General features: G+C 36.1%; 3 protein-coding genes across 11 annotated transcripts in view; 1 reads left to right on the top strand and 2 right to left on the bottom strand.

Moving 5' to 3' along the window:
- LOC117220056 (uncharacterized) overlaps positions 1–16,485 on the bottom strand; it is a 20,130-nt gene extending 3,645 nt beyond the window's left edge. Inside the window, exons 1-6 of one of the 4 annotated variants that reach the window (XM_076522354.1) lie at positions 4,676–4,918; positions 4,322–4,580; positions 2,485–2,612; positions 1,647–1,832; positions 1,217–1,379; positions 623–747 (exon numbers count right to left, since the gene is read on the bottom strand). In XM_076522354.1, the coding sequence (XP_076378469.1) occupies positions 623–747; positions 1,217–1,379; positions 1,647–1,832; positions 2,485–2,598 (588 nt within the window). In that variant the 5' untranslated portion in view covers positions 2,599–2,612; positions 4,322–4,580; positions 4,676–4,918. Of the gene's footprint in view, positions 1–622; positions 748–1,216; positions 1,380–1,646; positions 1,833–2,484; positions 2,613–4,321; positions 4,581–4,675; positions 4,919–16,195; positions 16,373–16,397 lie in introns of those variants that run through there. The other 3 variants (XM_076522353.1, XM_076522355.1, XM_076522356.1) reach the window with 3 other exon arrangements.
- Positions 7,000–27,768, top strand: LOC117219687 (lipid storage droplets surface-binding protein 2). 2 transcript variants are annotated; one of them, XM_033469015.2, is made up of 6 exons: positions 7,000–7,087; positions 20,385–20,655; positions 20,792–20,865; positions 24,185–24,511; positions 25,269–25,518; positions 26,171–27,768. In XM_033469015.2, exons 4-6 carry the CDS (start codon positions 24,197–24,199, stop codon positions 26,416–26,418), a joined length of 813 nt encoding a protein of 270 aa, XP_033324906.1. In that variant the 5' UTR covers positions 7,000–7,087; positions 20,385–20,655; positions 20,792–20,865; positions 24,185–24,196; the 3' UTR covers positions 26,419–27,768. The 2 variants fall into 2 exon arrangements, with proteins under 2 accessions (XP_033324906.1, XP_033324916.1); XM_033469025.2 differs by lacking the exon at positions 20,792–20,865 and having other exon boundaries at positions 7,005–7,087.
- Positions 9,253–18,340, bottom strand: LOC117220048 (uncharacterized). 5 transcript variants are annotated; one of them, XM_076522360.1, is made up of 9 exons: positions 18,180–18,339; positions 18,008–18,098; positions 17,699–17,858; positions 15,061–15,188; positions 14,223–14,408; positions 13,829–13,967; positions 13,400–13,524; positions 10,382–10,879; positions 9,253–9,673 (listed from the first exon to the last, which is right to left on the bottom strand). In XM_076522360.1, the coding sequence occupies exons 4-9, from the start codon at positions 15,172–15,174 to the stop codon at positions 9,590–9,592; spliced, it is 1,146 nt and encodes a 381-aa protein (XP_076378475.1). In that variant the 5' UTR covers positions 15,175–15,188; positions 17,699–17,858; positions 18,008–18,098; positions 18,180–18,339; the 3' UTR covers positions 9,253–9,589. The 5 variants fall into 5 exon arrangements, with proteins under 5 accessions (XP_076378475.1, XP_076378476.1, XP_076378477.1 ...); XM_076522361.1 differs by having other exon boundaries at positions 18,008–18,069; XM_076522362.1 differs by having other exon boundaries at positions 10,382–10,581; positions 10,738–10,879; positions 18,008–18,336.

Raw genomic sequence — 27,768 nt, 5'->3', positions numbered from 1 at the left:
ATATTCGAAAGCTTATGAAAACGTTGAGCCTTATGAAATACTCGTAGCGACAGTTGTGAACGCTGATTCGAAAAGCATTTATATTTTGGTAAATTAATAATAATTTATTCATTTTAGCGTTATTTTTAGACAACGTAAAATTGTTGCTTTGATAAAAAATCAACGTACACGGTTACTGTCATCTAATCTCAAATAATATTTACTAACACAGTATTTGGCGCACAGTTTTGTACTATGTGCGTACATTACTGCGGTTCTTTGCCGAACTGCGTACCTTAACCTATACAGAGCAGTTTTTATTTTCTCTCAAATTTGCACTCAGATTGCGCACAAAAATGGACAAATTGAGAAGGGGAGATACGATTATTCGAATCTCGCGTCTCCTCTTCCCAAATTATTCAATTTTGTGCGCAATCTGAGCGCGAATTAGAGAGAAATTACTGTAATTCTGAACTCGATTGGACAAAAGTTCTGCGTCGCGTCGCGATCGCAGTTCAGAATTATAATGCTCACCCGGTAGACGGGTGATGACCAATTTTATCGATCGATTATCGTATCTACCACGATCAAAGTTGAAACTCGAGTCGATTGAGAAGATAAGTAATAGTATTTTGATTCTCACCTGCATCACAGAAATCACAAAATCCTTTCCGATATTTATCAGCACCTTTACAAGTTTTCTAATACACCGCTCGCTTTGCATAAGAATGAGCACTTTATTGCTTACGCCCTCTGTAGCGACACCAGCTGAAAAATTAATTGTTTGGTATTGATATCTCACAGAATGAATAGCGACACATATGGCACCCTCTCTTCTTCTACATATATTATCATATAAATACTATGTCCGTCCGATTGTCGATCAGCTAATCTCCATATACAATTATATCGTGAAAACGTGGTTCTTGTTAACATTGTTGTTAACTTTGTTGTTGTTTTTAAATCATTCCAATTATACAAATCTAATTGGCGAAACTAAAAATGCTACAAGTTGGAAATGATGAACAAAAATCCGATACTATTAGGTTAGCCAAATAAATCATTGCATTTTTTCCCATAGGTGGAAACGCAGAAAAATGCAATGACTTATTGGCCAACATAATATTTCCAAACTTGAGAAAACAAGTGTAACGTACTCTTCAGCGGGATGAGTTAAATCTATTTGAAAACTTCACGGATCGTTGGAAATTACGATATCTTTACTCGAATCACTTACATCCTTCGTCATTAGCGGAATCATCAGGCAACCAATCATCCAAGCGGCTCTCCAGAAAGCTGAGGCCATCGCTTACACTTTCAGCCGTGGTATTTGATATAGACTCTATGTTCAGAACAGCCTTAATTTTGTTGGTTGCATACTCCATTGCGCTGTTGTACATCTTAAAGAGACATGAAATTAGTTCACCACCGAATACTAAATTTCGGGCAACGGTCTGGTTACTGAGAAACGAGTGACCGACGATCTTTCATTTCCATGCAGCACTCTAATTTCCTATAACTCGTGCAAGCGGATCGAAAAGCGCTTCGCAAAAGTTATTTCAATTATTCGAGATCCGAGAACCTTCGCATTGTGGAGACAATCGATGATCGTCTCCACAAATCGCTCGTTTCTCAGCATCCAATGACACACACGCGAAAGGACTTACTTGTCGAGGGGGCAGATGCACCGCCGGCACCTTTTCTTCGACCACGTCGATACCTTTGCAGAGCAAATGGTCGACTACAGTGATTGGACCACTGAAAACGTTGATGGCCGGTGTCGCTATCTCTTTTGCCACCACCAGCGATTGCTCGGCAGTGTCCAAGCCCCAGTTTATCAAAAAGTTCGAACGCTATATCGGATTAGAAAACGGCGCAATTGAGTTTCTCACGGGAACTTGGGCGCCGATGGAATCCTATTATTCACAGCCGACCACGCGAGTGAAAGAAAAACACGAGTCTAGCGATATATCATCGCAGATAAAACATCCATTGTCAGAGGCTTTACGAACCCGAATCCCCATATTTCAATCGTTTCACGTGTGAACATACGGAAATTTCAAAACAGCAATGGATCGAGAATTATTTGTTGCGCGAGGAAAATTGATTTTCTCAAAAACAAATCGAAAACAACTCGACCAGCATATTGTCGGTTTGCAATGGAAGCTGCTGAAATTGAAGGGGAACCTATCAACGCGGGTATCACTCTAACTCGAAGTGCGACGACAGAAACGAAAGCTTCGCATCTGCGAGCTAATACAATTGGCGCAAGGCGATAAATCTGTCGATAACTATTTTCGCGAGCCGTGCGGAGTGGTCCGCTGGAAACGGTCCTCCTCAAAATCTAACTTCCGGTAAACGTTGCGAGAAGATGCGACAACAAGTCTTGCCAGCTTCGGATGTAAAAGCGTTTTGCGAGAGCAGAGATCAGCGAGTGAAAGGTCAGGGAAAGCGACGCTGTTTGCGGAAACGTCGCACCGTTCCAACATTACGCACAGATCTTACCTTTATCCTGACGTACACACTGCCGGCAATCTGTATGCCATCTTCTACGATGGGCAGCTTCGATATTCGGCTGATGGACTTAACATGCGGCAAATCCGACTGGCGTGACGCCATCTTCAAAATCCTTACTGCGAAAAATTCAGTTGTACAGTAAAGGTTGCCTGCTTTCGACGAATATTTTCTTTTCTATTCGTTCGAAAAGTGGTATAATTTGACGACTACGATACTGAGTGACCAAATGAATGTAATATGATAGCTATAATACTATGCTATGAAATATACTGGGCGATGAGATGTATTATATTAATTTGACGACTATAATACTCTACACCGTTTACTATTATGTTAGATACTATACATTTCGTACTTAATATATTAATACAGTTGCAGAGTCAATCATATAAATAATTCAGAAATATAAAACGTGTTTTCGAAAATTTTACTTCATTCTCTAGAATGCCTCATTCATTGTGAATTTCTGAAACGATTCGCGTTCAATTGGCACTGTAATTTCCTTAAATATTCCTTCAGTAGATAATCGGTCACGATTCGTGATATTTGATTTATTATAATCATCGAAATGAATTCTCAAGCGCATTTTGTGCATTAAAGAATTGTACTGGTAAATTTCGATTTAATTATTTTTTTAACTATTAGCTTTTATTTGCTGATTGCGTTAGTTAAAAAGATTTTAATTTGGATAATGATTCGGACGTACGATAACTTGTGTCAATAATAAGAACATTATAGCACTATCTTCCGTTACGATGATATTGATGAATGCATTTTCGATTCTAATATGTTGCCAGAAAATTATAAGGTTGCGAATTTTAGCGTTTTGCGACTCGAAAAATTTGAAACACGCTGCAAGTGGACCGATAAAACCGAACCGAGGCAATCAATTAAGAAGATGAATGCGTAAAATTGTAATCTTGACAGGAGAAAGATAAAACTACTTTATTTTGACCGTCTTCACTATATCAGTGTTAAGTGAAACTGAGTTCTCAGAAAATAATTATCGCATCTCTTAGTTTAAAACGTTATGACGTATTAACGGAACTTATAATATTTTTTATACTATCATTACTTGGTTAATATTTGACATGAAAGAGATCACTTGTTCATTTTACAGATAAGACTTTCACAGATATAAAATTTACAAACTAAATTCACAGTTTCGTTTGACATTAATACAAAAATTAACTTCTTCACGACACAATCTCCAGCAATAAAATTTGTTCGATTAACACGAGACAGAGTAATCTAAATGGAGCAAATGATATTTCGCATAAAAATTCATTTCAAATTTCAAAAAATCGCTAAGAAAAAGTGCGTAGACAAAAAATGCGTAGCACTATCGTGACCGGTTATCATCGTCGCTCGATATTCAAAGTTTCGATATCATTTCTCCTCGACGCGGCTGCGCCGAGATTCGCGAACAGATAGTTTGATCGAGAGATCACGCTGCACGCGATCGAAAAATCGGCCACGGTGTTCTCAATTTCTTATCTAAGCGAGAGCCAAAGTGCCCGGCCGTCGGTGCGCGAAAATGTCAAGAAACGGAATGGTACCGAAAACGGGTGTCGCATTTTCCCGAGACGGCTGCTTCTCGAAACGAAGCCGAAATGGCCGAGGAAGTTGCGCCGCGGACGATCGCAATCGGCGTTTTTTGAAAAACAGAATTCCTCGGAGCCGGCTCGAGAAGCCGACGAAACACGCGTTAGAATCGCGTCGAAGTCGAAGGCGGCCGCGCGGAGAGACGACGACTTCGCCCACCCGTAGCAAAATTTCTTCTCTCTCCCAGTTTCGCGATCGCTCCAAAATGGAGTCCGCTTACCTGCGGCTCGCGGCACCCTGTCGATCGGCGAACATTTACCTGGACACGTGAACGGTCGTGCGAGCTGGCAAAGGGCTCGAGCACGGTGCAATCGGTCGTCGGCAGCGGGAGGTTCGGTTGTCAGAAAAGTCGGCGTTTCGCAGGAGAACGGGCAGCGAACAGCAAACCGCGGCTGCGAAGTCGATCTCGTCGGTGTGACCTATGACACGCCGATAGGAGGGCTGCTGCTTTCAGTGTTTGGACGTGGGTTGAAAAATATCTGTAGAAAATAAAACGGTTCTGGCGTCTTCTTTCCCGTATGAACCATTTTCTAACGCGTCTCCGCACACGGAACTTATGATTAAACTACGTCACCTTGTTCTGGAGAGTCCGAAGATGGTCGCTGTGCCACTTCCAACTGTGTCACTGTTCCTGTTGGAGCAAATCTTCGCAGCTGACTATACTCGTTCGAATTGAAAATAATGGACTGGTTTGTCTTCAGTAGAAGTCGAAGTACGTTGTAAACAAAGTAATCGGCTGAAGATGTTTCACCATTCGCGCCAGGAACTTGTATGGTACTATCGGCGCTTCGTTGCGTATAAATTAATTATTTCAGCAGATATTCGTCGAGCACCTTATCGCTGGTTAGTTTTTTATATATCGCGTTGCGGACTTCCATCGGAGAAAGACTGTGCGGAAGGCGGTCCATTTTTTTTTCCAACGGCTTGGTCACGCGGTCCGAGCGATAAAAACACTATTCTAACAATCGGTGTTGTTGTTCGTTAGGAACATCACTTTATTTTGCACCCCGACGGCAATAAAATTGTTTTGAAAATTAAAAAATTATGCTCGTTAACCTCTATGTCATATCAAAGTCGTTGGATTTGTTTGAAATTGGGCTAACAGCTGATGGCAATAAAGATGAAATCAATATTTGCGGGAAACAACTGTAATCATCTTGACCTTCACGTTAGCCTCCAAGAGATCGATCGTCTTTTTTAGTGAAAAGACATTAAGAAATAGTGTTTCCAAGATATAGTAAATATTTTGAGTATTAAATAGCATGAATTACTGATATGTATAATAATAATAATAATGCAGATTATGTACTTTTAAATAAACTTCATTTAACCATATCTTTTGTAACAATGAACGACCAAGTTAAACCAAGTTAATCTGTAAACTGTAAAGTATTTTAACTTTGTTACCCATATTTTCGGTTTACGACATTAGTGTGTTACTATAATTTATAATTATAAGAAAATGAAATGTGTATGTAAATAAGGAAACTCTTTATTAAGATATCGATTATTACTCTCCAACAGATCGATCGTTTTTTTTTTAGTGAAAAGACATCAGGAAATAATGTTTTCAAGATATAGTAAACCTTTTGAATATTAAATATCATGAACATGTATATAGAAAAACAGTACATAAACATAATTTTATTATTATGAAATAAACTCACTTCTGATTATTCGTACATTTGCTCCAGCTTCGATTTATTACATTAACATAATTACAGTATTTTAATTTTCTTACTTATATTTTCAGTTTATAATATTAGTGTATAATATAGTATAATATTACTATAATATTTAATTATAAGAAAATGATAAATATGTGTAAATAAGGCGACTCGCTAAATATTGATTAAGTACTTCGTTAAATTATTTAATACTCTATTAAATGTAAATGATACTAAACAGATGATATATATTTAAATAAACTTTTTGTTTGACCGTAACTTTTGTAATAATGGATGACCAAGTTATACTATATTAACCTGTAGATTCCAATTCATATTAAAACTTTATAAATTTTATAGATTCTATGAATTTATACTAAATGTTACAAATCACTTATCTGAAATAACAATTTCCCTGATAAGCGAAGTTGTATCTTCTATTTCAATTAACTTAATCAATTGAAGAAAACATAACAGTATCATTGAATTTATCTAGTGTGTCTATACAGCTTAGTATATTTCGTCTAATCATTTTATTATAGAAAATATATATAAATATCTCCACCCTGATTCAATATCCAGTTACATCAAGCTAGCATAAGATACATAATTTCGATAATATTTTAACAAATAACGAGCAGCAGTTAAAACTCAATCGGAGTCACACAAAGCAGCGCCCTTGACAATGTGTGCGAGGATCAAGATCATCAACTGCCGCCTCTAAATGGATGAACCGAATATTTTGCTGATCAGAATACTTGCTCCTTTTAACCGAATTGCACATTCCTCGGATACTTTTTCATACTGCCAATAACAACTGCAATAATTATAACACTAAGTGATAATAATTTAAAGAAATTTCTTAAGCTAAAGGAAAATATATTTTTTCGTTTTCGATCAGACGGGCTCAGTCTTCCTAGACTCAATGTTGACTTTCGAATTCGTCATAAGCGTATCATAGTCTAGGAATGGTCTACTGTTAATCTTAATTATCTCAGAGTCTATGGATCTATGAATCAGTGTGATAACACAGCGTGCGATTGCAGATTCCCACACAGTCTCGCGAAGCGACTCGAGTCTGCCGATAACACAGTTAGCTTAAACGGACTTTGGATCCCTTGGCACATGCTCGAACACACGCGATACTACGCTGTCGGTGAATCCCGATTGCGGATTGGTCAATGTACGAAGCATTACGCTCTAACGTGAGGTTATAAAGTATGGAATTATAGCTCATCGAGCCGCATTTGTACTCGTGTTTCATTTGCGGCGAACTCTAAGCAATGAAGTGACTTAACTGGCTGGTTAAAAACCAATACGTGAGTGAGTTTTATTATTGTGCTGCAGTTAGTTTCATTAGTATTCTTAATCGCTTGTTAAAACTGAAATTGTGGAGTAAATCAAGTGATTTATAATTTTGTATTGTTTTCAGAAGAAAAATCTGTATAATTTTCGATAAGGAAGTACGTATATTTTAATTTTTGGCTGTACAGTAAAGTCTCCCTAATTGACCCTCAGCTTGTACACAAAAATGGATAATTTGGAGAGACGAGATACGATTATCCGAGCCTTGCGGCACGTTTTTATAGTTACCGATTGTTAACAATTATAAAAACTAGCCGCACGGCTCGAATAATTGTATCTCCTCTTCTCAAATATTTCTTCATTTTTTTCTTTAATTTTTTTTTTCCATTTCTGTGTACTAACTGAGGATCAATTAGGGAGAATTTACTGCATTTCCGAAAGAGGATATACTGTCGCCGTTCGAGGTAGCATTTGGAGGGTGCATGAGAAAGGATAAAAAATATAAAATATTAGCTTCGGGCATTTAATAGTTTTCAAGATATTCACAAAAATTGTTTAATGCTATACATTGAATGCAGCGTCGTCACTAACGACGTCACTAATTTCGCTCGCTAAAAAACTAAACTAACTAAAACCTAAACCAGACCAAGTGCACTTACTAGTGAATCCGAAAATGTATTGTAAAAATTGTTTGAGAATCGTCGAAATTGCTCTCTCGTTCGAAAAATAAACTAAACCAGATCTAACCCAGACCAACTGTTTGGACACCCTATAGATATTGAAACCGGTGCCGCCCCCATTTTATCGACTGCTGGACTTCAGATGACAGACGACGCGACGCGGTAGTCGAAGTCGAAACTATCACAACGAAGTTACACGCGTTACTAACTGCTGGATAGGCGTCATACTCGGATAAGAAAGTTGAAAAAACATAATTTTTTCTTTTTTTCTATCATTCCTATCAATTGTAATATAAAAAACTCTTTGTACACTCATTCCATAGAAAACTATTCGTTTCAACGTCTTAAAAAAATTCAAGTCTTTTGAACCAATTTTAAAAAAGTTAATCCGATTGAAAAGGCGTTAACGTATTTTCCGAGGCGACTGTACATTCCCGTAGATTTTGTCGAGAAAACTCCAAAAATTCAAGTCCCAAGCTGCACAAAGATTGTTAGACGCGTTCGAAGTTGACGAATTTCAAGCGTTTTTGACGTGTTAAAAATCATAAGATCTGCAATTGTTTTTAACAAACGCAACTTTCTCATCGGAGAGCAATGTTGAAAATTCTGAAAAAATTTGAAAACGTCAGATTATAAAATAATAAACGTCAGAATACAGTGGGCCCTCGACTTTCGCACACAATTGGTTCCTGATAGTGTGTGCGAATATTGAATGTTCGAAAGTAGAAACGTGTTAAAAATATGCACCAAAAAGTAAAGTATTTATTTATTTATTTATTTAGCTTTCGGGTCTTTTCTTTATAAACTAGTCAAGAGTTAGTTGAGTACCTCCTTTTTTTTCTTTTCGTGGTAAAGATTTCTATAACACGCAGTGTCTTTTTGTACTGCCCTACGTACTTGAGATATACGTCCTTCATTGGGATCGCATTCTTCCATAATAGTTGAAAATTTCTCTAGATGCATAAAAGCTTCATTCATATTTTTAATTGTCAAAGTCTTGACGTTTTTATCGGCTTCTTCTTCCTCACTTTCGTTGTATATTTTATTGTTAATCAATTGTTGCTCAGTTAAGTATTCATTTGACAACGGTACTGAGTGAGATTCGATTAATTTGTTAACATCGTCATTGTTGACATCCAAGTTAAATTCATTCATGAGGTTAACTATTTCATCGGTGCTAGTTTCCGGTGTTTCTTCAAAATGGAGACTCAGTCCTGACCTCTGACGGCCAGTCTTGACCTCTTGATCGGAACAACATTGTAACCTGATGGCCGAAGTCTGATGTCCCCTGAGAGAGGCATCCAATTACTATATGTAACCTGCTCGACTCACGATGTCCACTCAGAGGGAACATTCGACCGCAAAGGCTTACAAAGTTGAATTTTTAAAAATGTGCGAAATAGCGAATTGTGCGAAAGTAGAATGTGCGAAAGTCGAGGGTCGCCTGTATAATTTATAAAATATTATAATTAAATATTATAAAATAAATAAACGTCAGATTATATTTTTATAACAATAATATTCAATATTCGTTACAATGGTGAAGAATTTTTTTTAATGTTGATAAATAAAACATTGTCATTATGTACATAGAAAATTTTCATGACTATGTTTCATGTATTCTATCCAATTTTATATTCAACAATTTGTATTATTATATTTTATGAATTCAATCCTATTTTATATTTAGCAAATTTTATTCTATACATAATAAAATATGCGTGTCAACGATTGTTTAGTAATGGGGCAGAGAGGGTACAAAAGTATGTCTATAATAAATAGATCGTCACTGAAACTCGAAATGAAAATGGCACGAAGCTTCTGCTCTCCGCAACTTTAATGTTCGATACCATTTCGATGGTGATTCTGCATTTGCATTGGTACGTTTCGTTCTCCAACCAGCATTTTTGTAATCCTTGTCTGCGAAAAAAAGACCAATTAATAACATGCAAAACGTCAAACCTTCGTTTTCTCATAATTAACGCAAAATATTACTGATTTAGACTGAGACAACATCTGCTATGATTAATATGAAAAATGTTGTTTTTCGTTTCAATTAATTAATCAATCAATTATTTTTTGATTCAATCGTTTTTAGGTACAAATAATAAATATATGCTAGTACTATAATTACTATAATCTATATAAAAAAGAATCGTTGCATAACAATCCTTTGATGGAAATATTTTTAGTTATAAATAATCGCGATATACAGAGACCATAACTGTTATACTCAATATAACAAATGTCGATGCATAAAAATTATTATTTTAATTTAATTGATTTTAGTTTTACGTATTAATTATATACGACCGAAATTTCGTTTCCGTTTTCCATAATCGTTATTGATTACGGGTTCGTTTAGATTAATTATATTATTATATTTATAAATTATAAGAGTTATCGTATAGAGGGAAATACCTTATAAAATTCCGTAAAATTAAACAGAACCAAACTCACACCAAACATTGTTTCAACACTTCCAATCTCGACTAAATACTCCAACAAAAACTCCATAAAATTAAATTAATCTATTTAATGGAATCTCTCTCTCTCTCTCTCTCTCTCTTTCTCTCTCTCTCTCTCTCTCTCCCTCTCTCTCTCTTTCTCTCTTTGAAGTATACAAACCAGAAGACTTCTTATCGTTTTCAGGAGCCACACAGCCATTTTGATATTTATATGGTTGCCCTTCCTCCTCGTGCTGTAGTCAAAGCCAAGTAAGGGTATAATAACGTAAGAAACAGAGCCCGCCAATATTATAACGATCACTAAATATAAGTGGATCATCTTGCAGAGATGATCGTGGGTATTCCATACCCCACGTTTTACTGAAAACATTAACCAGAAAGAGATTTCTGGTAAGTATTTGGCGAGCAGGGTGAAATATTCCTGCACGGCATTGTAGATTTTCATTCGAGCGGTCATCAGTCCATATTCAGCTCGGAAGAGCGGGTCAAGTGTTACAGAGATCTCGTGCAACTTACAGCGGCCGAATGCTTGTACATTCCCTAGGAGCATCTGAAATGCTTCCGTTAGCGTGTCTGCTTCGCGCTTGTCCGTGGGGGAGGTGTACTGTCTCAGTAAATCAAGGACCTCGAGCAATGCCATCCTTGGGTGTATTAGCATCTGCAAAACATTATGCAAAGCATCAGGAAATTTTTACTATAGAAAATTGTGTTGTTTGTAGAAAAATTGTTTACAGGATAATAAATTGTATATAGAAAATCAAACGGTTACCAAGAAGGAATAGAAAAGGTCGAACAGAGTGGATTGTAGATTCTATGTTCACAGGGTGTCCCGAAAATCCCGTGACACATAGCAAAGGATGATTCCTGAGGCGATTTGAAGCAACGTTTTCCTTAGCGAAAATATTCTTCGCGGTATCGTTAATGAGTTACAAGCAAAAAAGCACCAATCGAAGAGCGAGTACGGCTGGCGCTCCGCCCCCGCGAACAGTGTCGCGTCGAGCTCGCTATCCCACCGGAACGTGTCAACTGTACTCGCTCTCCCATTGGTCCGCGTTTTTCGCTAATAACTCGTTAACGAAGATGCAACGAACATTTTTGTCAAGATAGAAGTTTCTTTAAATCGCATCGGGAATCATTTTATTCAGACTATTCGAGCATTTTTGGGACACTCCAAGGCCGCGCATTTTATACGTTTATAACACAATTTAACTCTTTGCACTCGAAGCTGTTTTCAACTTAAAAACTAACATATTTTTTCCAACGTACAGTATGACTTTTTATTTGTTTTGTATTACATGCATATGAAATTCTGCTTATTTCTTCGTACATGCTTGCATTTTTAACAATTCTTTAAATATAAACCGCCCTAATAATTTAAGAACTATTTGAAGAAATTAAATAGCAATTTTCTGTGGCACCTCGGAGTCGCCATTCGAGTGTAAAGGGTTAAATGGGTCAAATAGAAATTGTTACGACATAAGAATTTGAGTACAGGTGTTAAGCATTTAATTACAATTATTTTTTAATAATCAGAAATAACATATAATATATATATACAGGGTGTCCCAAAAATGTCTCGCATTACGGAAATGTGGGGTAGCTGAGACCATTCTAAGTAACTTTTTCCTTTGCGAAAATGCAATCTGCGGCTTTGTTTACGAGTTATTAATGAAAAACACCGACCAATGAGAGCCAATGGCGCGAAACACAACGTGGTCAATCGATTGAGTGCCATGTGCTCCTACCACTGATTTTGACAGCTGAAGGGGGACTCTGTGCCGTGTTCAAATCAATGAACAAGTCACGGAGCATGAAATTTCGATATTTTTTTTACCACGTGGCAGTGATAATTTTAAGAAAAATGCTGTTCATCCTTATTTCAGAATGTCTGAAGAATATTTAATAATTTTTCAGACCCGAAATAATAAGTATGACAGCCGTTTTAATTTTCTGGTGTGTATGACACCTCATATGTACCATATGAAATTTTTATGCAAGGCGAAGATTAACAAAGTTCGTAAATGTTAATTTAAATAATTCCGCGTCCGAACACAATTCAACGAACTATTCGCAAAGCTAATTTAATAAATAATGATCGTGTTAAAGGACGTAAGAGATTTGTTTGATAGAGAAATATGAAGAATATTATCAATAACGTGTCGCATTCAAAAATCGGCTCTTTTCAGGGCCATACATATTAACCCAGGAAAGTTCGTCCGTAAATATTATTGATAAGTTATCAGTGTTTAGTGATAATGTAGTAAAAGTGACCGTTGGAATAGCCTGCCTGGAGTCATCCTTCTGTTCGTCGCCGTCGGATACAGATCAGCTGTGCAGTTCATCATACATTGTACGAGGTCAATGCACTATCTTCCTGCACACATTTCCGTGCATGAGGTGGATTTACAACTAAATGGGTGAGTTTCTTATTGATAATATTCTTCATATTTCTCTATCAAACAAATCTCTTACGTCCTTTAACACGATCATTATTTATTAAATTAGCTTTGCGAATAGTTCGTTGAATTGTGTTTGGATGCGGAATTATTTAAATTCAAATATCATTTACGTACTTTGTTAACCTTCACTGTACACCTTGCTTAAAAATTTCATATGGTACACACGAAGTGTCATGCACACCAGAAAATTAAAACGGCTGACATACTTATTATTTCGGGTCTGAAAAATTAGTAAATATTCTTCAGACATTCTGAAATAAGGATGAACAGCGTTTTTCTTAAAATTATCACTGCCACGTGGTAAACAAAATATCGAAAGTTCATGCTCCGTGACTTGTTCATTGATTCGAACGCGGCACAGAATCCCCCTTCAGCTGTCAAACCCAGTGGTAGGAGCACGTGGCGCTCAATCGATCGACCACGTTATGGTTCGCGCCCTCGCCTCTCATTGGTCAGTGTTTTTCGTTAATAACTCGTAAACAAAGCCGCAGATTGCATTTTCGCAAAGGAAAAAGTTAATTCAAATGACCTCAGCTACCCCTAATTTTCGGCTGTTAAAATAATTGTGGAACACCCATATCATTTTAATTTTCCATAAACATCTGTGGTATTCAATAATTTGTTCAGTCTTAACGATCGATTATTTTATTTATCACGATCGAGGTTGAATCTCATCTCGAATCGATTGAGGAGGAAAGTATTAGTATTTCGATTCTCACCCGTGTTAACGTAACTAGAAAATTAGTTCCCATAAGTATCAGCACATTTATCAGTTCTTTAATCCATCTGTTGCTTTTTGTAGTAGTAAGCGCCGCATTATTTGCGTTCCTGTCCTCGATAACGTCTGAAAAATGCTCAGGTTTTGTTATCTCGCACAATTTATAATGACACACCTAAAAACCACTGTTTGTAAATACTGAACACGCTCGGTAATAGGTCAGATATTCTTCACACGTGTAATTATCTTATCAAAGCATGGTTCTGTTAATACTCTTACTATAACATGATAAACGCATTGACTATCTACCTGGATCGTATGTATACTTGACTAATCTCATTTATTTATAAACTCGATTCACAGTCTAATAATGTCTCAAGAGAGTCCATGGACCATCAGAGATCGTTATCTTCTTCCGATAATCACTTACCATCTATTTCGTTTATAAGTTTCTGAGACACATATCGCTCGATGCGATTCTTTATAGATGCTAACTGCGATAAGATTCTGGCGGGTGACAAAACGGCCTCTACTTTGCTGCACACATAATCCTTCGCGTTGATGTACATCTTAAAGGGAACGCGAAATTAGTTGACTGACGAATGCTAAATTTCGGAAAACAATGTGGTTGTTTAGAAACGAGTGACCGACGATCTTTCGTTACCACGCAGCGCCCTAATTTCCAACAGCTCCCGCAAGTGGGTTGAAAATTCTTTTCAATTCTACGAGGTTCGAGACCCTTTGTATTGTGGAGACAGTCGATGATTGCCTTCGCTAGTCGCTCGTTTCTCAGCATCCGACGATACACGCATGAAAGAACTTACTTGTCGAGGGGGCAGATGCACCGCCGGCACCTTTTCTTCGACCACGTCGATACCTTTGCAGAGCAAATGGTCGACCACAGTGATTGGACCACTGAAAACGTTGATGGCCGGTGTCGCTATCTCTTTTGCCACCACCAGCGATTGCTCGGCAGTGTTCAAGCCCCAGTTAATCAAAAAGTTCGAACGCTATATCGGATTAGAAAACGGCGCAATTGAGTTTCTCACGGGAACTTGGGCGCCGATGGAATCCTATTATTCACAGCCGACCACGCGAGTGAAAGAAAAAGACGAGTCTAGCGATATATCATCGCAGATAAAACATCCATTGTCAGAGGCTTTACGAACCCGAATCCCCATATTTCAATCGTTTCACGTGTGAACATACGGAAATTTCAAAACAGCAATGGATCGAGAATTATTTGTTGCGCGAGGAAAATTGATTTTCTCAAAAACAAATCGAAAACAACTCGACCAGCATATTGTCGGTTTGCAATGGAAGCTGCTGAAATTGAAGGGGAACCTATCAACGCAGGTATCGCTCTAACTCGAAGTGCGACGACAGAAACGAAAGCTTCGCATCTGCGAGCTAATACAATTGGCGCAAGGCGATAAATCTGTCGATAACTATTTTCGCGAGCCGTGCGGAGTAGTCTGCTGGAAACGGTCCTCTTCAAAATCTGACTTCCGGTAAACGTTGCGAGAAGATGCGACAACAAGTCTTGCCAGCTTCGGATGTAAAAGCGTTTTGCGAGAGCAGAGATCAGCGAGTGAAAGGTGAGGGAAAGCGACGCTGTATGCGAAAACGTCGCACCGTTCCAACATTACGCACAGATCTTACCTTTATCCTGACGTACACACTGCTGGCAATCTGTATGCCATCTTCTACGATGGGCAGCTTCGATATTCGGCTGATGGACTTAACATGCGGCAAATCCGACTGGCGTGACTCCATCTTCAAAATCCTTACTGCGAAAAATTCAGTTGTACAGTAAAGGTTGCCTGTTTTCGACGAATATTTTCTTTTCTATTCGTTCGAAAGGTGGTATAATTTGACGACTACGATACTGAGTGACCAAATGAATGTAATATGATAGCTATAATACTATGCTATGAAATATACTGGGCGATGAGATGTATTATATTAATTTGACGACTATAATACTCTGCACCGTTTACTCTACGTTTCGATTGCCAATAAGTAATCTTCTTACGGATTTATTATTCTGCAATACAGACTGTAATACATCACTGACGACAATTTCAATATCCTATTAACCAATCGACTATTTAGATATTATGCTAATTGCTATTTATTTAATATTTATTATGCTACTACAGTGGCGCAGTGGATCATGCATAATTCAAAAATATAAAACACGTTTTCGAGAATTTCACTTCTATTTCTGGAATGCGTCATTCATTGTGAATTTCTGATGCGATTCGCGTTTAAGAATTCCTCCAATAGTTGATCGGTTACGATTCGTGCTATTCGATTTATTTTCGATTGCTATTTCGCATTTCGTGCAGTAAATATTGTGCTGTCAATGTTCGATTTAACTATTTTTTTAACTATTAACTTTTATTCGCTGATTGCGTCAGTTGAGAAGATTTTAATTTGGATAATAATTCGGAGGTACACTGAATTGTATCATTAGTAAGAACATTATTTTTAGATCGACTGTTCTGATAGTATTATCTTCCGTTACAACGATATCGATGAACGAATATTCGATTTCAATAAATTTGGGGCGGACATAAATGATAGCGTTGCGAATTTTAGCGTTTTGCGACTCGACAAATTTGAAAAACGGTGCAAGTGCAAGCGGACCGAAGGAACCGATCCGAGACAAGAAGTTAAGAAGATGAGTGCGTAATATCGTAATCTTGACAGGGGGAAGATAAAAACCACTTAATCTTGATCGTCATAAATATTAAATTAAACTGGCAATGAGTTTACAGAAAACAGGTGTCACCTGTTTTATCCCAAAAAATTATATCGAACGACCGTGACTTTGAGTATCTTCAATATTTTATGTATACTAATCAGACACTGCTTGATTTGAAAAAGATCACAGCTTTCTTCGCAGGTAAAACATTGCCAAATGCAGCCGCACTATTTCCAAGTATTCAATCAGAATATCAAAGTAAAACTAAATACACTTAATATCCAATTACGTTTCGTATTTGTAGGAGACGACGGTTGACGACTAGAGGGGAACACGTTACGATGACGGAGCGACCTCCGAAATCATAATACCGACTCCCGTGTGTTAACCTCACGCGCACACGTGTGCATGCATACGTGAGCGTCGCGATCTAAAAAACATCAAACGGATCAAACGGCCAAATTTGACGGTTGATCGGCGCATCCATGAAAGGATGCACTCGCAGGGCACAGGACGGAAGAACGCGACTAACGTTGATATGCAGAACACGACTATGATTACGATTGACGAACACGGTTACGATCACGATCACGATCACGGTTTACGATACGAATAACGATACGGAATTATACCGAATACGGCTTACGAATACGGTTTACGGCGTCGGCATACAACTACGAGAATTATTGTATCTTTCTTTACTATCTCTTGTACCACTGTACTTGGTGTGCGTCACTGTTTAGCAATAAATAGAATAGTTACGAAACATACTATTTCCTACATATTATTAGAAAATTACTTTCTCAATGAAAGAAGATCTTACCATCAAAGCCTCTTGATTATTACGAAAGTGAATTGAACAAGAAATGCAATGTAAATTATGTTCGAGGTAAAAATTGGTTTTCAAATTCAAAAATATCTCTCCTCTATGTTCCTAAGTGTATACAAATTCATGTCCGATTCAAAATTCGTTTACTGGCACTATCCAAGGACAGTTACTACATCCATAAAAATAACAAAGGAAGAGGAATGCGTAAACAGAACTGTGCGTGATATTTTCGTAACGGGTATCATCGTTGCCCGAATATTTAGTTCCATATCATTAAGTTTCGATATCATTTTTCCTCGACGCGGCTGCGCCGAGATTCGCGAACAGATAGTTTGGTCGAGAGATCACGCTGCACGCGATCGAAAAATCGGCCACGGTGTTCTCAACTTCTTATCTAAGCGAGAGCCAAAGTGCCCGGTCGTCGGTGCGCGAAAATGTCGAGAAACGGAATGGTACCGAAAACGGGTGTCGCATTTTCCCGAGACGGCTGCTTCTCGAAACGAAGCCGAAACGGCCGAGGAAGTTGCGCCGCGGACGATCGCAATCGGCGTTTTTTGAAAAACAGAATTCCTCGGAGCCGGCTCGAGAAGCCGACGAAACACGCGTTGGAATCGCGTCGAAGTCGAAGGCGGCCGCGCGGAGAGACGACGACTTCGCCCACCCGTAGCAAAATTTCTTCTCTCTCCCAGTTTCGCGATCGCTCCAAAATGGAGTCCGCTTACCTGCGGCTCGCGGCACCCTGTCGATCGGCGAACATTTACCTGGACACGTGAACGGTCGTGCGAGCTGGCAAAGGGCTCGAGCACGGTGCAATCGGTCGTCGGCAGCGGAAGGTTCGGTTGTCAGAAAAGTCGGCGTTTCGCAGGAGAACGGGCAGCGGACACCAAACCGCAGCTGCGAAGTCGATCTCGTCGGTGTAGCCTATGACACGCCGATAGGAGGCTTTTTCAGTGTTTGAACGTGGATTGAAAAATATCTGCAGAAAGTAGCAAGGTTCGGCGGCTTTTTTCCCGTATGAACCATTTTCTAACACGATTTCGAATTCGAAACTTGTGATTAAACTGCGTCACCTTGTTCCGGAGAGTCCAAAGATGGTCGCTGTGCTAGTTTCAAGTAGCTACTTCGAAGCCGACTACCCTCGTTCGAATGAAATATAATAAACTGGTTTATCCTCGGTAGAAGTGGAAGTATGTTGTAAACGAAGTATATAATCGGCTGAAGATGTTGCACCGTGGAACTTACAGGAAACTGTTGAAGCCTCGTTGCGTATAAATTAATTATGTCAGCGGACATTCGCCAAGCAACTTATCGCAGGGTTGCTTCTTTAGTTACTGCTCTTACTTACTTCCATTCCAGGAAGACTGTGCGGTAATTCTCCAGTTTTTTTCAACGGGTTAGTAACACGCACCGAACGACAATGACACGATTCCTATACTAATTGTTGTTGTTTGTTGGCAACTACAGCTCGCCTGGCGACGGAGGGAATGAAATTGTATCGGAAACTAGACAGTTATGCTCGTTAACTTTTTTATTCATCGTTCTGTCTGTCTTTTTCTTTAGTTCCGCTTAAATAAAAGTTTAGTCTTAGTTTCGCTTTTGAATAAATATTGATCAAATTTGACTGACGATAACTTCACGAAGAATCATCGTAGGATGATGACTTTGTTTCTAAATTAAAGCTTGAAAACTTTACTTTGAGACAATGTTTCCGAATTTTGAGTTTGACGCACCCTTGCCACTGTGACCCATTAAATGTTAGGTCCTGTTTGGCATATTGAAAATTGCCAAGTTTGACGTAATGCACGGATTTAGTAAAATTTTTTTAGCCGAGTAAAACTTTAACATGTCCTTTTAATTTGAAAAAAATGAAACGTTGATGCGATTTGTCTTCGCAATGTTAAAGCACCATAAAGTCACCCTGCGTGTCTGCCATGACGTTACCCGATGTGCACAACGAGGGGGGTGACGCTGGCATCTTGTACATTGTATGTGTGCGTGTAAATTTTGGTAGCATGTATTTCGTTAAATAATGCAGATTATGTACTTTTAAATAAACTTCATTTAACCATATCTTTTGTAACAATGAACGACCAAGTTAAACCAAGTTAATCTGTAAACTGTAAAGTATCTTAACTTTGTTACTCATATTTTCGGTTTACGACATTAATGTGTTATTATAATTTATAATTATAAGAAAATAAAATGTGTATGTAAATAAGGAAACTCATTATTAAGATATCGATTATTACTCTCCAACAGATCGATCGTTTTTTTTTTTTTAGTGAAAAGACATTAGGAAATAATGCTTTCAAGATATAGTAAACCTTTTGAGTATTAAATATCATGAACATGTATACAGAAAAATAGTACACAAACATATTATTATTACTATGGAATTAACTCATTTCTGATTATTCGTACATTCGCTCTAGCTTCGATTTATTATATTAACATAATTACAGTATTTTAATTTTCTTACTTATATTTTTAGTTTATAATATTAGTGTATAACATAGTATAATATTACTATAATATTTAATTATAAGAAAATGATAAATATGTGTAAATAAGGCGACTCGCTAAATATTGATTAAGTACTTCGTTAAATTATTTAATACTCTATTAAATGTAAATGATACTAAACAGATGATATATATTTAAATAAACTTTTTGTTTGACCGTAACTTTTGTAATAATGGATGACCAAGTTATACTATATTAATCTGTAAATTCCAATTCATATTAACACTTTATAAATTTTATAGATTCTATGAATTTATACTAAATGTTACAAATCACTTATCTGAAATAACAATTTCCCTGATAAGCGAAGTTGTATCTTCTATTTCAATTAACTTAATCAATTGAAGAAAACATAACAGTATCATTGAATTTATCTAGTGTCTATACAGCTTAGTATTTCGCCTAATCATTTTATTATAGAAAATATATATAAATATCTCCACCCTGATTCAATATCCAGTTACATCAAGCTAGCATAAGATACATAATTTCGATAATATTTTAACAAATAACGAGCAGCAGTTAAAACTCAATCGGAGTCACACAAAGCAGCGCCCTTGACAATGTGTGCGAGGATCAAGATCATCAACTGCCGCTTCTAAATGGATGAACCGAATATTCTGCTGATCAGAATACTTGCTCCTTTTAACCGAATCGCACATTCCTCGGACACTTTTTCATACTGTCAATAACAACTGCAATAATTATAACACTAAGTGATAATAATTTAAAGAAATTTCTTAAGCTAAAGGGAAATATATTTTTTCGTTTTCGATCAGACGGGCTCAGTCTTCCTAAACTCAATGTTGACTTTCGAATTCGTCATAAGCGTATCAAAGTCTACGAATGGTCTACTCTTAATCTTAATTATCTCAGAGTCTATGGATCCATGGATCAGTGCGGTAATGCAGCGTACGATTGCAGATTCCCACATAGTCTCACTAAACGACTTGAGTCAGCCGATAACGCAGTTAGCCTAAACGGACTTTGGATCCCTTGGCACATGTTCGAGCGCACGGGAATACCGTGCTGTCGGTGAATCCCGATTGCTGATTGGCCAATGGGAAGCGTAGCGCTCTATCGTGAGGTTATAAGTATGGGGACATTACTCAGCGAGCAGCATTTGTGCTCGTGTTTCATTTGTGGCGAACCATAAGCGATTAAGTGTCTGAACCGGCTGGATAAAAACAAAAACGTAAGTGAATTTTATTACAGTGCTTTTCATTATTCATTATTAGTCCCAAATTTTATTTTCATTAGTCTTCATGTGCGCTTATTAACAATGAAATTGTGGAAAAATCGAGTGATTTATAATTTTATAATGTTTTCAGAGAAAATACCGTCATTATTTTCAATAGTGTGGTGCACTATAATCTTGAATAAGGAGATATAATAATCGTTTTTGGTAAGGAATTTGATAATATTTGATAAGAAAGTTTAATACTATTTAAGTATTAATAGTATTTATCGAGATTTGTTACTACAGTACTTTCGTCGTATAGTTAATCACAAAACAGTTATCATACAGGAAATCAATTAATTTATCGTATTGTATTTTATAAAAGAACTTTCCTTTGTTTGTGAATAAAGTTTTCACAATGGACAATTAATTAATTGGTTCATTTCACTATATTTGTGCATGGAATAAATTAGTTTAATTTACATGTTCTACATTTAGCAATTTAGTTCATTTTATAGTACGCATATAAAACAAATTAGTTTATTTTACAGTATGCATGTAAAACGAATTAGTTTATTTTACAATGTGCATTCAAATCAAATTAGTTTATTTTGCATAATTATTATAATTTATTGTATACAATATAAAATAGTTTATTTTACAGTTTTTACATAAAATAAATCGGTTTATTTTACAGTTTCTACATAAAATAAGTCGGTTTATTTTACAGTTTCTACATAAAATAAATTAGTTTATTTTACTGTTTGTACACGAAACAAATTCGTTTATCTATTAAAAATGTTTTTACAATCTCGACGATAATGTAATGTAAAATTTGATATTTTACATTATGATCTCCCGGCTGGATCTAATGATCATAAGATCAATCGAACACAAACATTACCTTGTAAATATCGTACAAAGGTAATTCAAGGTCTTGATTCATGTTCGCATGTCTACCTCTCCGCAGTCAACGACAAAAGATTTACGCGGTCCAAATTTTAGCCGTTTGATGGAGAAATTGGAAACTTTTATCGTTTAATCAGCATTTAATCGTTTATTACATAAAGTTAAACACATTTTCGAAAGATATCAAAATACAACTCCATGAGAATAATAACATAAAAAACTATCTTTGATATATATATATATGTATTGAAATTTATTAATGCATTTATAATGACAAATTATAATGGAAAAAATGTTTTTCTCAAAAAACTGCAAATGTATCAGTTGAAATATAAAAGGTTAATAACATGTATTTATTGTGAAAATTAAATTCACAAATTAAACAAATACTGCAGTAATAGTTTTTAAATATTTATATATCAGAAAACATGAATTATTTAAAACCATACTTTTTCAACATCGTCTAATAATTATCTACTAATCTGACCTGATAAAAAGTTGGCAATTCTTTTTATTAAATTGAAATCAGATGGAATCTCAGTTAGAATTGCATGTTAACTTCATATCGATTGATAAATTAATAAATAATTTTGTATGAGATAATAAATTAATAATGTTTTCAGCTATCTCTGTAAATAAAGATTGAAGTTGAAATTAATTAGAATTTCATATTATTTTATTTTACATTATATAATTATATTAATAATATATAATATAAATATATAATATTTTACATTATATAATTATATTAATAATATATAATATAAATATATAATATAAATATATATATATATATATATATATATATATATATATATAATTAAATATATTGTATTAAAATATATTAAACATAATTAAATATATAAGGTCGCATAACTTGAAAACTAACGAAGGATCACAAAACCTACTAATTATTTTGAGTTCTCTGAAAAGGAAGAAATTGATGGTACTCGCCTAATTTTGTGCGCGTGCGCGCGACCGTATCCTCGTTAAGTCTTATTAAATTTCTCGTAGACAATTCACAGTAGCCCGTTTCGCTTCCCACAATTTAAGTTTTCACTCGCGCGTCGATACGTACGTTTCCGCGAGAAATCGTGGATAATGTTAAACGGAAGGTTCGATTTATTTGTAAAAGGATAGGCACCGGAGAAAGCTGTTTTGTCTCGAAACAGCTCCGTAACAGCTTTCGATTTCAAACGCGCTCTAGTCATCGCTATCTCTCCGTTAGCATTTGACGCGGAGCCCTGTCTACAATCATAATTTTAGCGAAAGCCGTGAAAGTAAGGTGCACTGTGTGCAAATACATATATACCGACGATACATAGTGATACGCATGTATCTTATATCCATGAAGTCCATTGACCCACGAGATACCACCTACACAGACGTTTCTCATCAGTCACGTTGACACTATAGTCACTCCGTGACAATAATAATTAATTCAAATATCTTGCAATGATTTATTTTTGCAAATTAAATTTTTCAACGATATTAGCAGAGTCTTCTGGAAGATATAGACAGAAAATGCGGAATAAGTTTTTTTCCTACGAAGCTTAATTTGCGAGTAAATCGTGTTCAAAAATTTGTTGCATTTACAAAAATTTCAATTCGATTATTTAGGAAATTGAGCGTGGAACCACAGTTTATTCCGCAGTTTTTGTTCACCTCGTTTCAGTCGGAGCTTAGGTTTCAAGAAAATTAAAAATTTTCCCCCTTTTCCAATGTGAATCCAACAAATTTTTGAATTCGATATTTTTAAAAATTGAACAGATGAGAAAACTGTGTTTTACCATTTTCTGTCCATTTTTCTATGAAGAATTACGTAATACTTTTTTGAACATGATTCACCACCCCTTCGCTCAATACATGAAGCAATGAATTTTTGAATTTGTATGAAAAAGTTATATAGCAAAATTTCTTTTCATTTTTAATTGAATAATCCACTGATATCTTCTTAAACATGTCCTCTTTTTGATTGAGTATTCAAACAATTTTTTGAGCTCGATTTTTTTGAAAACGAAGCTTCATATGAAAAAATTGCACAGCATATTTTCTTTTCATTTTTAATCAAAGAATTATGCGATGTCCTTTTTATTTACATTGTCTCTTTCTTTTTATCGAGTACTCAAAGAATTTTTGGAACTCGATTTTCTCGAAAACCGAGCTTAACATGACAAGATTGCATAACATATTTTCTTTTCATTTTTAATCAAAGAATTATGCGATGTCCATTTTATTTACATTTTCTCTTTCTTTTTATCGAGTACTCAAAGAATTTTTGAAACTCGATTTTCTCGAAAACCGAGCTTAACATGAAAAGATTGCATAACATATTTTCTTTTCATTTTTAATCAAAGAATTATGCGATGTCCATTTTATTTACAATTTCTCTTTCTTTTTATCGAGTACTCAAAGAATTTTTGGAACTCGATTTTCTCGAAAACCGAGCTTAACATGAAAAGATTGCATAACATATTTTCTTTTCATTTTTAATCAAAGAATTATGCGATGTCCATTTTATTTACATTGTCTCTTTCTTTTTATCGAGTACTCAAAGCATTTTTGGAACTCGTTTCTCTAGAATGTAAAAACTCGTTTCAGGAAGACCGTGTAAAAATAACTGCTTATTTTCTAGGTATTTTGAAAAATGACAGCCGAGGTCGCGAAGATGCCCCATATGGAGATTTTCTACCGTCTTTTGGAACTTCCAGTAGTGGAGAGCGCACTCTCTAAATCTGCCGAACAATATACCCGCGTGAGAGACAGCAACCCGGTAGTTCATTGGATTCTGACCACCGCAGAATCGTCTTTGAGCACCGCGACGAACATGGCGGTGGTTCCCATAGCGGCGCCCATAGCGAGGAAACTCGAGACCCCCATACAGTTTGTTGACCACACGCTATGCTTTGGTCTTGACAAAATCGAAGAAAAGGTGCCGATGGTTAAAGAGAAACCTGAGCAGGTTAGGAATACGATATTTTTACCGTGAACAAGTGAGCTGCCCCCATCTCGGATAAATATTATAAATATTCGTTGATATTTTTCTCGCTACCATGTTTCAATTTGTTTGTTTCTCAATTTCCCGTGGCTAGCAGAAATTTATAAAAAGTATGAACATCTTTTGTTTCAGTTGAAGAGTTAACTAAAAATATTTATAATAAATTTAGAGAATTGTTTGTCAGTGTCCTTCAGCTTTTACTTATGCAATTCTGTTGCAATTCATGTTTCGATTGTTCATTATGAATTTATAGGAAACAGTCATACATTTTATTTTACGTTAATAATATATTTTATATTGATAATATATTCATTAAAAATATCTATACTAAATTATTAACAGAAAGTATTTATTATTAACATGAGTTTTCTTGCGCTCTTTGTTGGTACCTGTTTTAACGAAAATTATGCCTAAAAATAATTATAACAAATTGTAAATTGAATGTTAACATGATAGTTGAACACATATTTAAATAATTTACATAGATTCGTTGTTCACATCATTCTTTAAAATAAATTGAATCGAATGCAGGCAATTCGTTAAAATCCAGTTTCATTCGTTAATATAATTAATTTCTATTTGTTAAATAGATTTTATTAACATCAAGTTCGTCGTTTGACGTTCTTTAATGGCGACGAATAGAATTAATAAAGTTAATAAAATGAATGAAGTGAATTTTGTAAGCATTATTTATTACCGTTGACTTTGTTTATTATTTCAGATACTGGAGAACGCATATATGTTGGCACTGCAGAATGTTGTTCAGCCAGCCGTTTGGAGTATTTCGCACGTGAATGATTTAATAACCATGCAAGCCTCCAATTTGAAGGACGTCAGCTGGAACAAGGCGAATCAGATCCTAGGAACACATTATGGCAGCGCGGCTGTTAAGGGCTTGGATAACACAGCTGTCGTTGTCGATAAACTGATCGATAGATATTTTCCGGCTACTGGGGATGAAGAGTCGATTGGTATGTTAAAACTGCGTTATATTAATTGGCGTCATTTGAATACCAAATTACGTACAGGGTGTCCGGATTTTAATCCACAAACGGAAATAACCCGTTAATTGCACACTGTATAGAAAATGTTTCCTATAAATATTAAATGCTTTCTATGCCCTGTATACATATATACTTCTATATAACTTATTTTTTTGAACAATCGTCTTTTCAAACAATTATTTTCAAAATTTTGTACAATTGTCTATTGTATTTTTGTTACAATTTTACAATACATTTATGCGATAAAAAAATTTTAATACGATCTTAAAAAGATTTTCATCGTTTCCTATATTTAAGAGACATGTTTCCATTTTTTTATTGTGTAATTATCGTAAAAAATTCAATAATTATTGTTAATAATGAGATTTTGTGTTCAAGGTCGCGCGAACGTCTCGATTTTAAAAGGCACTGATTGGTCTCAAAAAATTGTATTCCATTCGAAAGAAAAATATTGAATGATCTTGGAATCTCTAAACGATCTTGAGATTCCTTCATGCTAGACTGATCCGACTTCTATTCCTATTATCGATCAAAACAGAGATATTTAGGGTGAAAATGTTATTATCGCCGAAGAAAATTATGAAAACTATTTTGCTAAATATTTTCTGCTCTGTTTTAGTAATTAAATCAGCGGAGGAGGACAAATTGCTGCACACGTTGCAGACGGTGGGTCGTTTGTCGAACAAGGCGGCGAGACGCGTGTACGCTAACATAGTGTGCCACATGAGCACCGTCCGAACTGACAACATAAAGGCTTACATCGGTTCTGTGCTGCAGTTTCTACAGCTCACGCGGTATTTGCACTCGATAAACGACAAAGAGCGCGATTCCGCCAACGCCGCTAAATCAGAAAAGAAGCAAAATTAATTTCCCCGGTATTGTCATTCTCGGGAGAAGACAGCTGTCCTCGGGGAGAAAATGGTCTCTCGACTATTATTAGTTCCGAATTTACTGTTCACGCACATTCTGTTACTCACGATATTGTTTTGTACTAATTGCTTCGGGATTACCTATAGCGCGACGTTCATTTTTTCAAGGTTACGTTGCGTCGGCGTGGAATTGCAATTGTCTACTGCAACGTTGCGTACAAACGTTGTTAACATTTAAATGTCGAGGAATCGGGGTCCGAAGACGAGATTGGATGATTCTGAAATAAGCTTCGTTCAGATGTAATGAGCCCAGATACAGTTAACCTTTTGCAGTCGAAGCTATTTTAATTTGAAATTCGAAACATATTCTTTGATTTATTGATATGAAACTGAGCCTGTTGGCAAGTAGAATACTTGCAATTTCAACAGTTTTTCAAAGTATAAACGAATCTGATACTGTTACAATTATTTAGAAAAATAGTCAGGGTCATCACTCGAGTGCAAAGGGTTAAGTGGGTGAAAGTGGACAATTTGGAAAGAGCAGACACGATTATTCGCCACTTTTGCGCCCAGTTTTTTATAGTTGTTGACAATTTGCAACTATGAAAACGATTCGCGAGGCTCGAATAATCGTATCTCCCCTTCTCGAATTGTCCACTTTTGTCTACAAGCTCTGGGACAATTGGGGAGAATTTACTGCGATTCGTAATGGTACCAGAGAACCTCCTAGGGAATTTACTCTAGAGAAAAACAGCGGGCTGTTGGAATGCTTGGCTGCCATGTTAATGAAATAGAAGCAGCAAAATAATTGCACGGTGACATTAGAATGTTCTAGGGACTTTTTTCTTCGCAGAAAGAGCTTCGTCTAGTTTTTACACGATTTGCAATGTAACATTTTTTGCGAGACGCAGTATGTATCCCTACATTCGTTGCAAAGATGAGTAACGACTGCAATTTTGCAACGAAACAGCTATGAAGAGCACAGTAATTTGTCGGATTTAATAATTGAAATTTGATAATGGCATACTGTTCGCGCGGAAAATTGAAGGATGTGGACAGAGAGGGAGACTCGTTCGAGAGAAATAATAATTTCTTAATAAACATTCGCTTTCCTTTCATTTTTTACACGCTAGGTGGCAATAACATACTTTCATAAACATTCGTATATTTAATGGTCATTATTTCTTTTTTTTTAATGAAATCATTTAGATAACGACCATTGAAGAGTATTTATATAAATATATCTTTTCAGCGTTCATCACGTGTACATAACACGAAACTGTACATTGTTTTTGTAATGTTTTTATATTTACAGTATACGTAAATAAAATACAATTACGTTTCTTAA

Source organism: Megalopta genalis, chromosome 5 (genome assembly GCF_051020955.1).
Source record: "Megalopta genalis isolate 19385.01 chromosome 5, iyMegGena1_principal, whole genome shotgun sequence".
Taxonomy (NCBI): domain Eukaryota; kingdom Metazoa; phylum Arthropoda; class Insecta; order Hymenoptera; family Halictidae; genus Megalopta; species Megalopta genalis.
Note: the sequence above shows the minus strand (reverse complement) of the source record. Positions and strands in the feature narration are given on the sequence as shown.

Coding starts and splice junctions, on each gene's coding strand:
- LOC117219687 (XM_033469015.2), top strand. CDS start 24,197: ATGACAGCCGAGGTCGCGAAGATGCCCCATATGGAGATTTTCTACCGT. Junction 24,512..25,268: donor TTAAAGAGAAACCTGAGCAG/GTTAGGAATACG, acceptor TTATTATTTCAG/ATACTGGAGAACGCATATAT. Junction 25,519..26,170: donor TGGGGATGAAGAGTCGATTG/GTATGTTAAAAC, acceptor GCTCTGTTTTAG/TAATTAAATCAGCGGAGGAG.
- LOC117220048 (XM_076522359.1), bottom strand. CDS start 15,174: ATGGAGTCACGCCAGTCGGATTTGCCGCATGTTAAGTCCATCAGCCGA. Junction 14,409..15,060: donor GTGTGTACGTCAGGATAAAG/GTAAGATCTGTG, acceptor AATCCGATATAG/CGTTCGAACTTTTTGATTAA. Junction 10,880..13,399: donor TTCTAGTTACGTTAACACGG/GTGAGAATCGAA, acceptor AATGTTTTGCAG/ATGCTAATACACCCAAGGAT.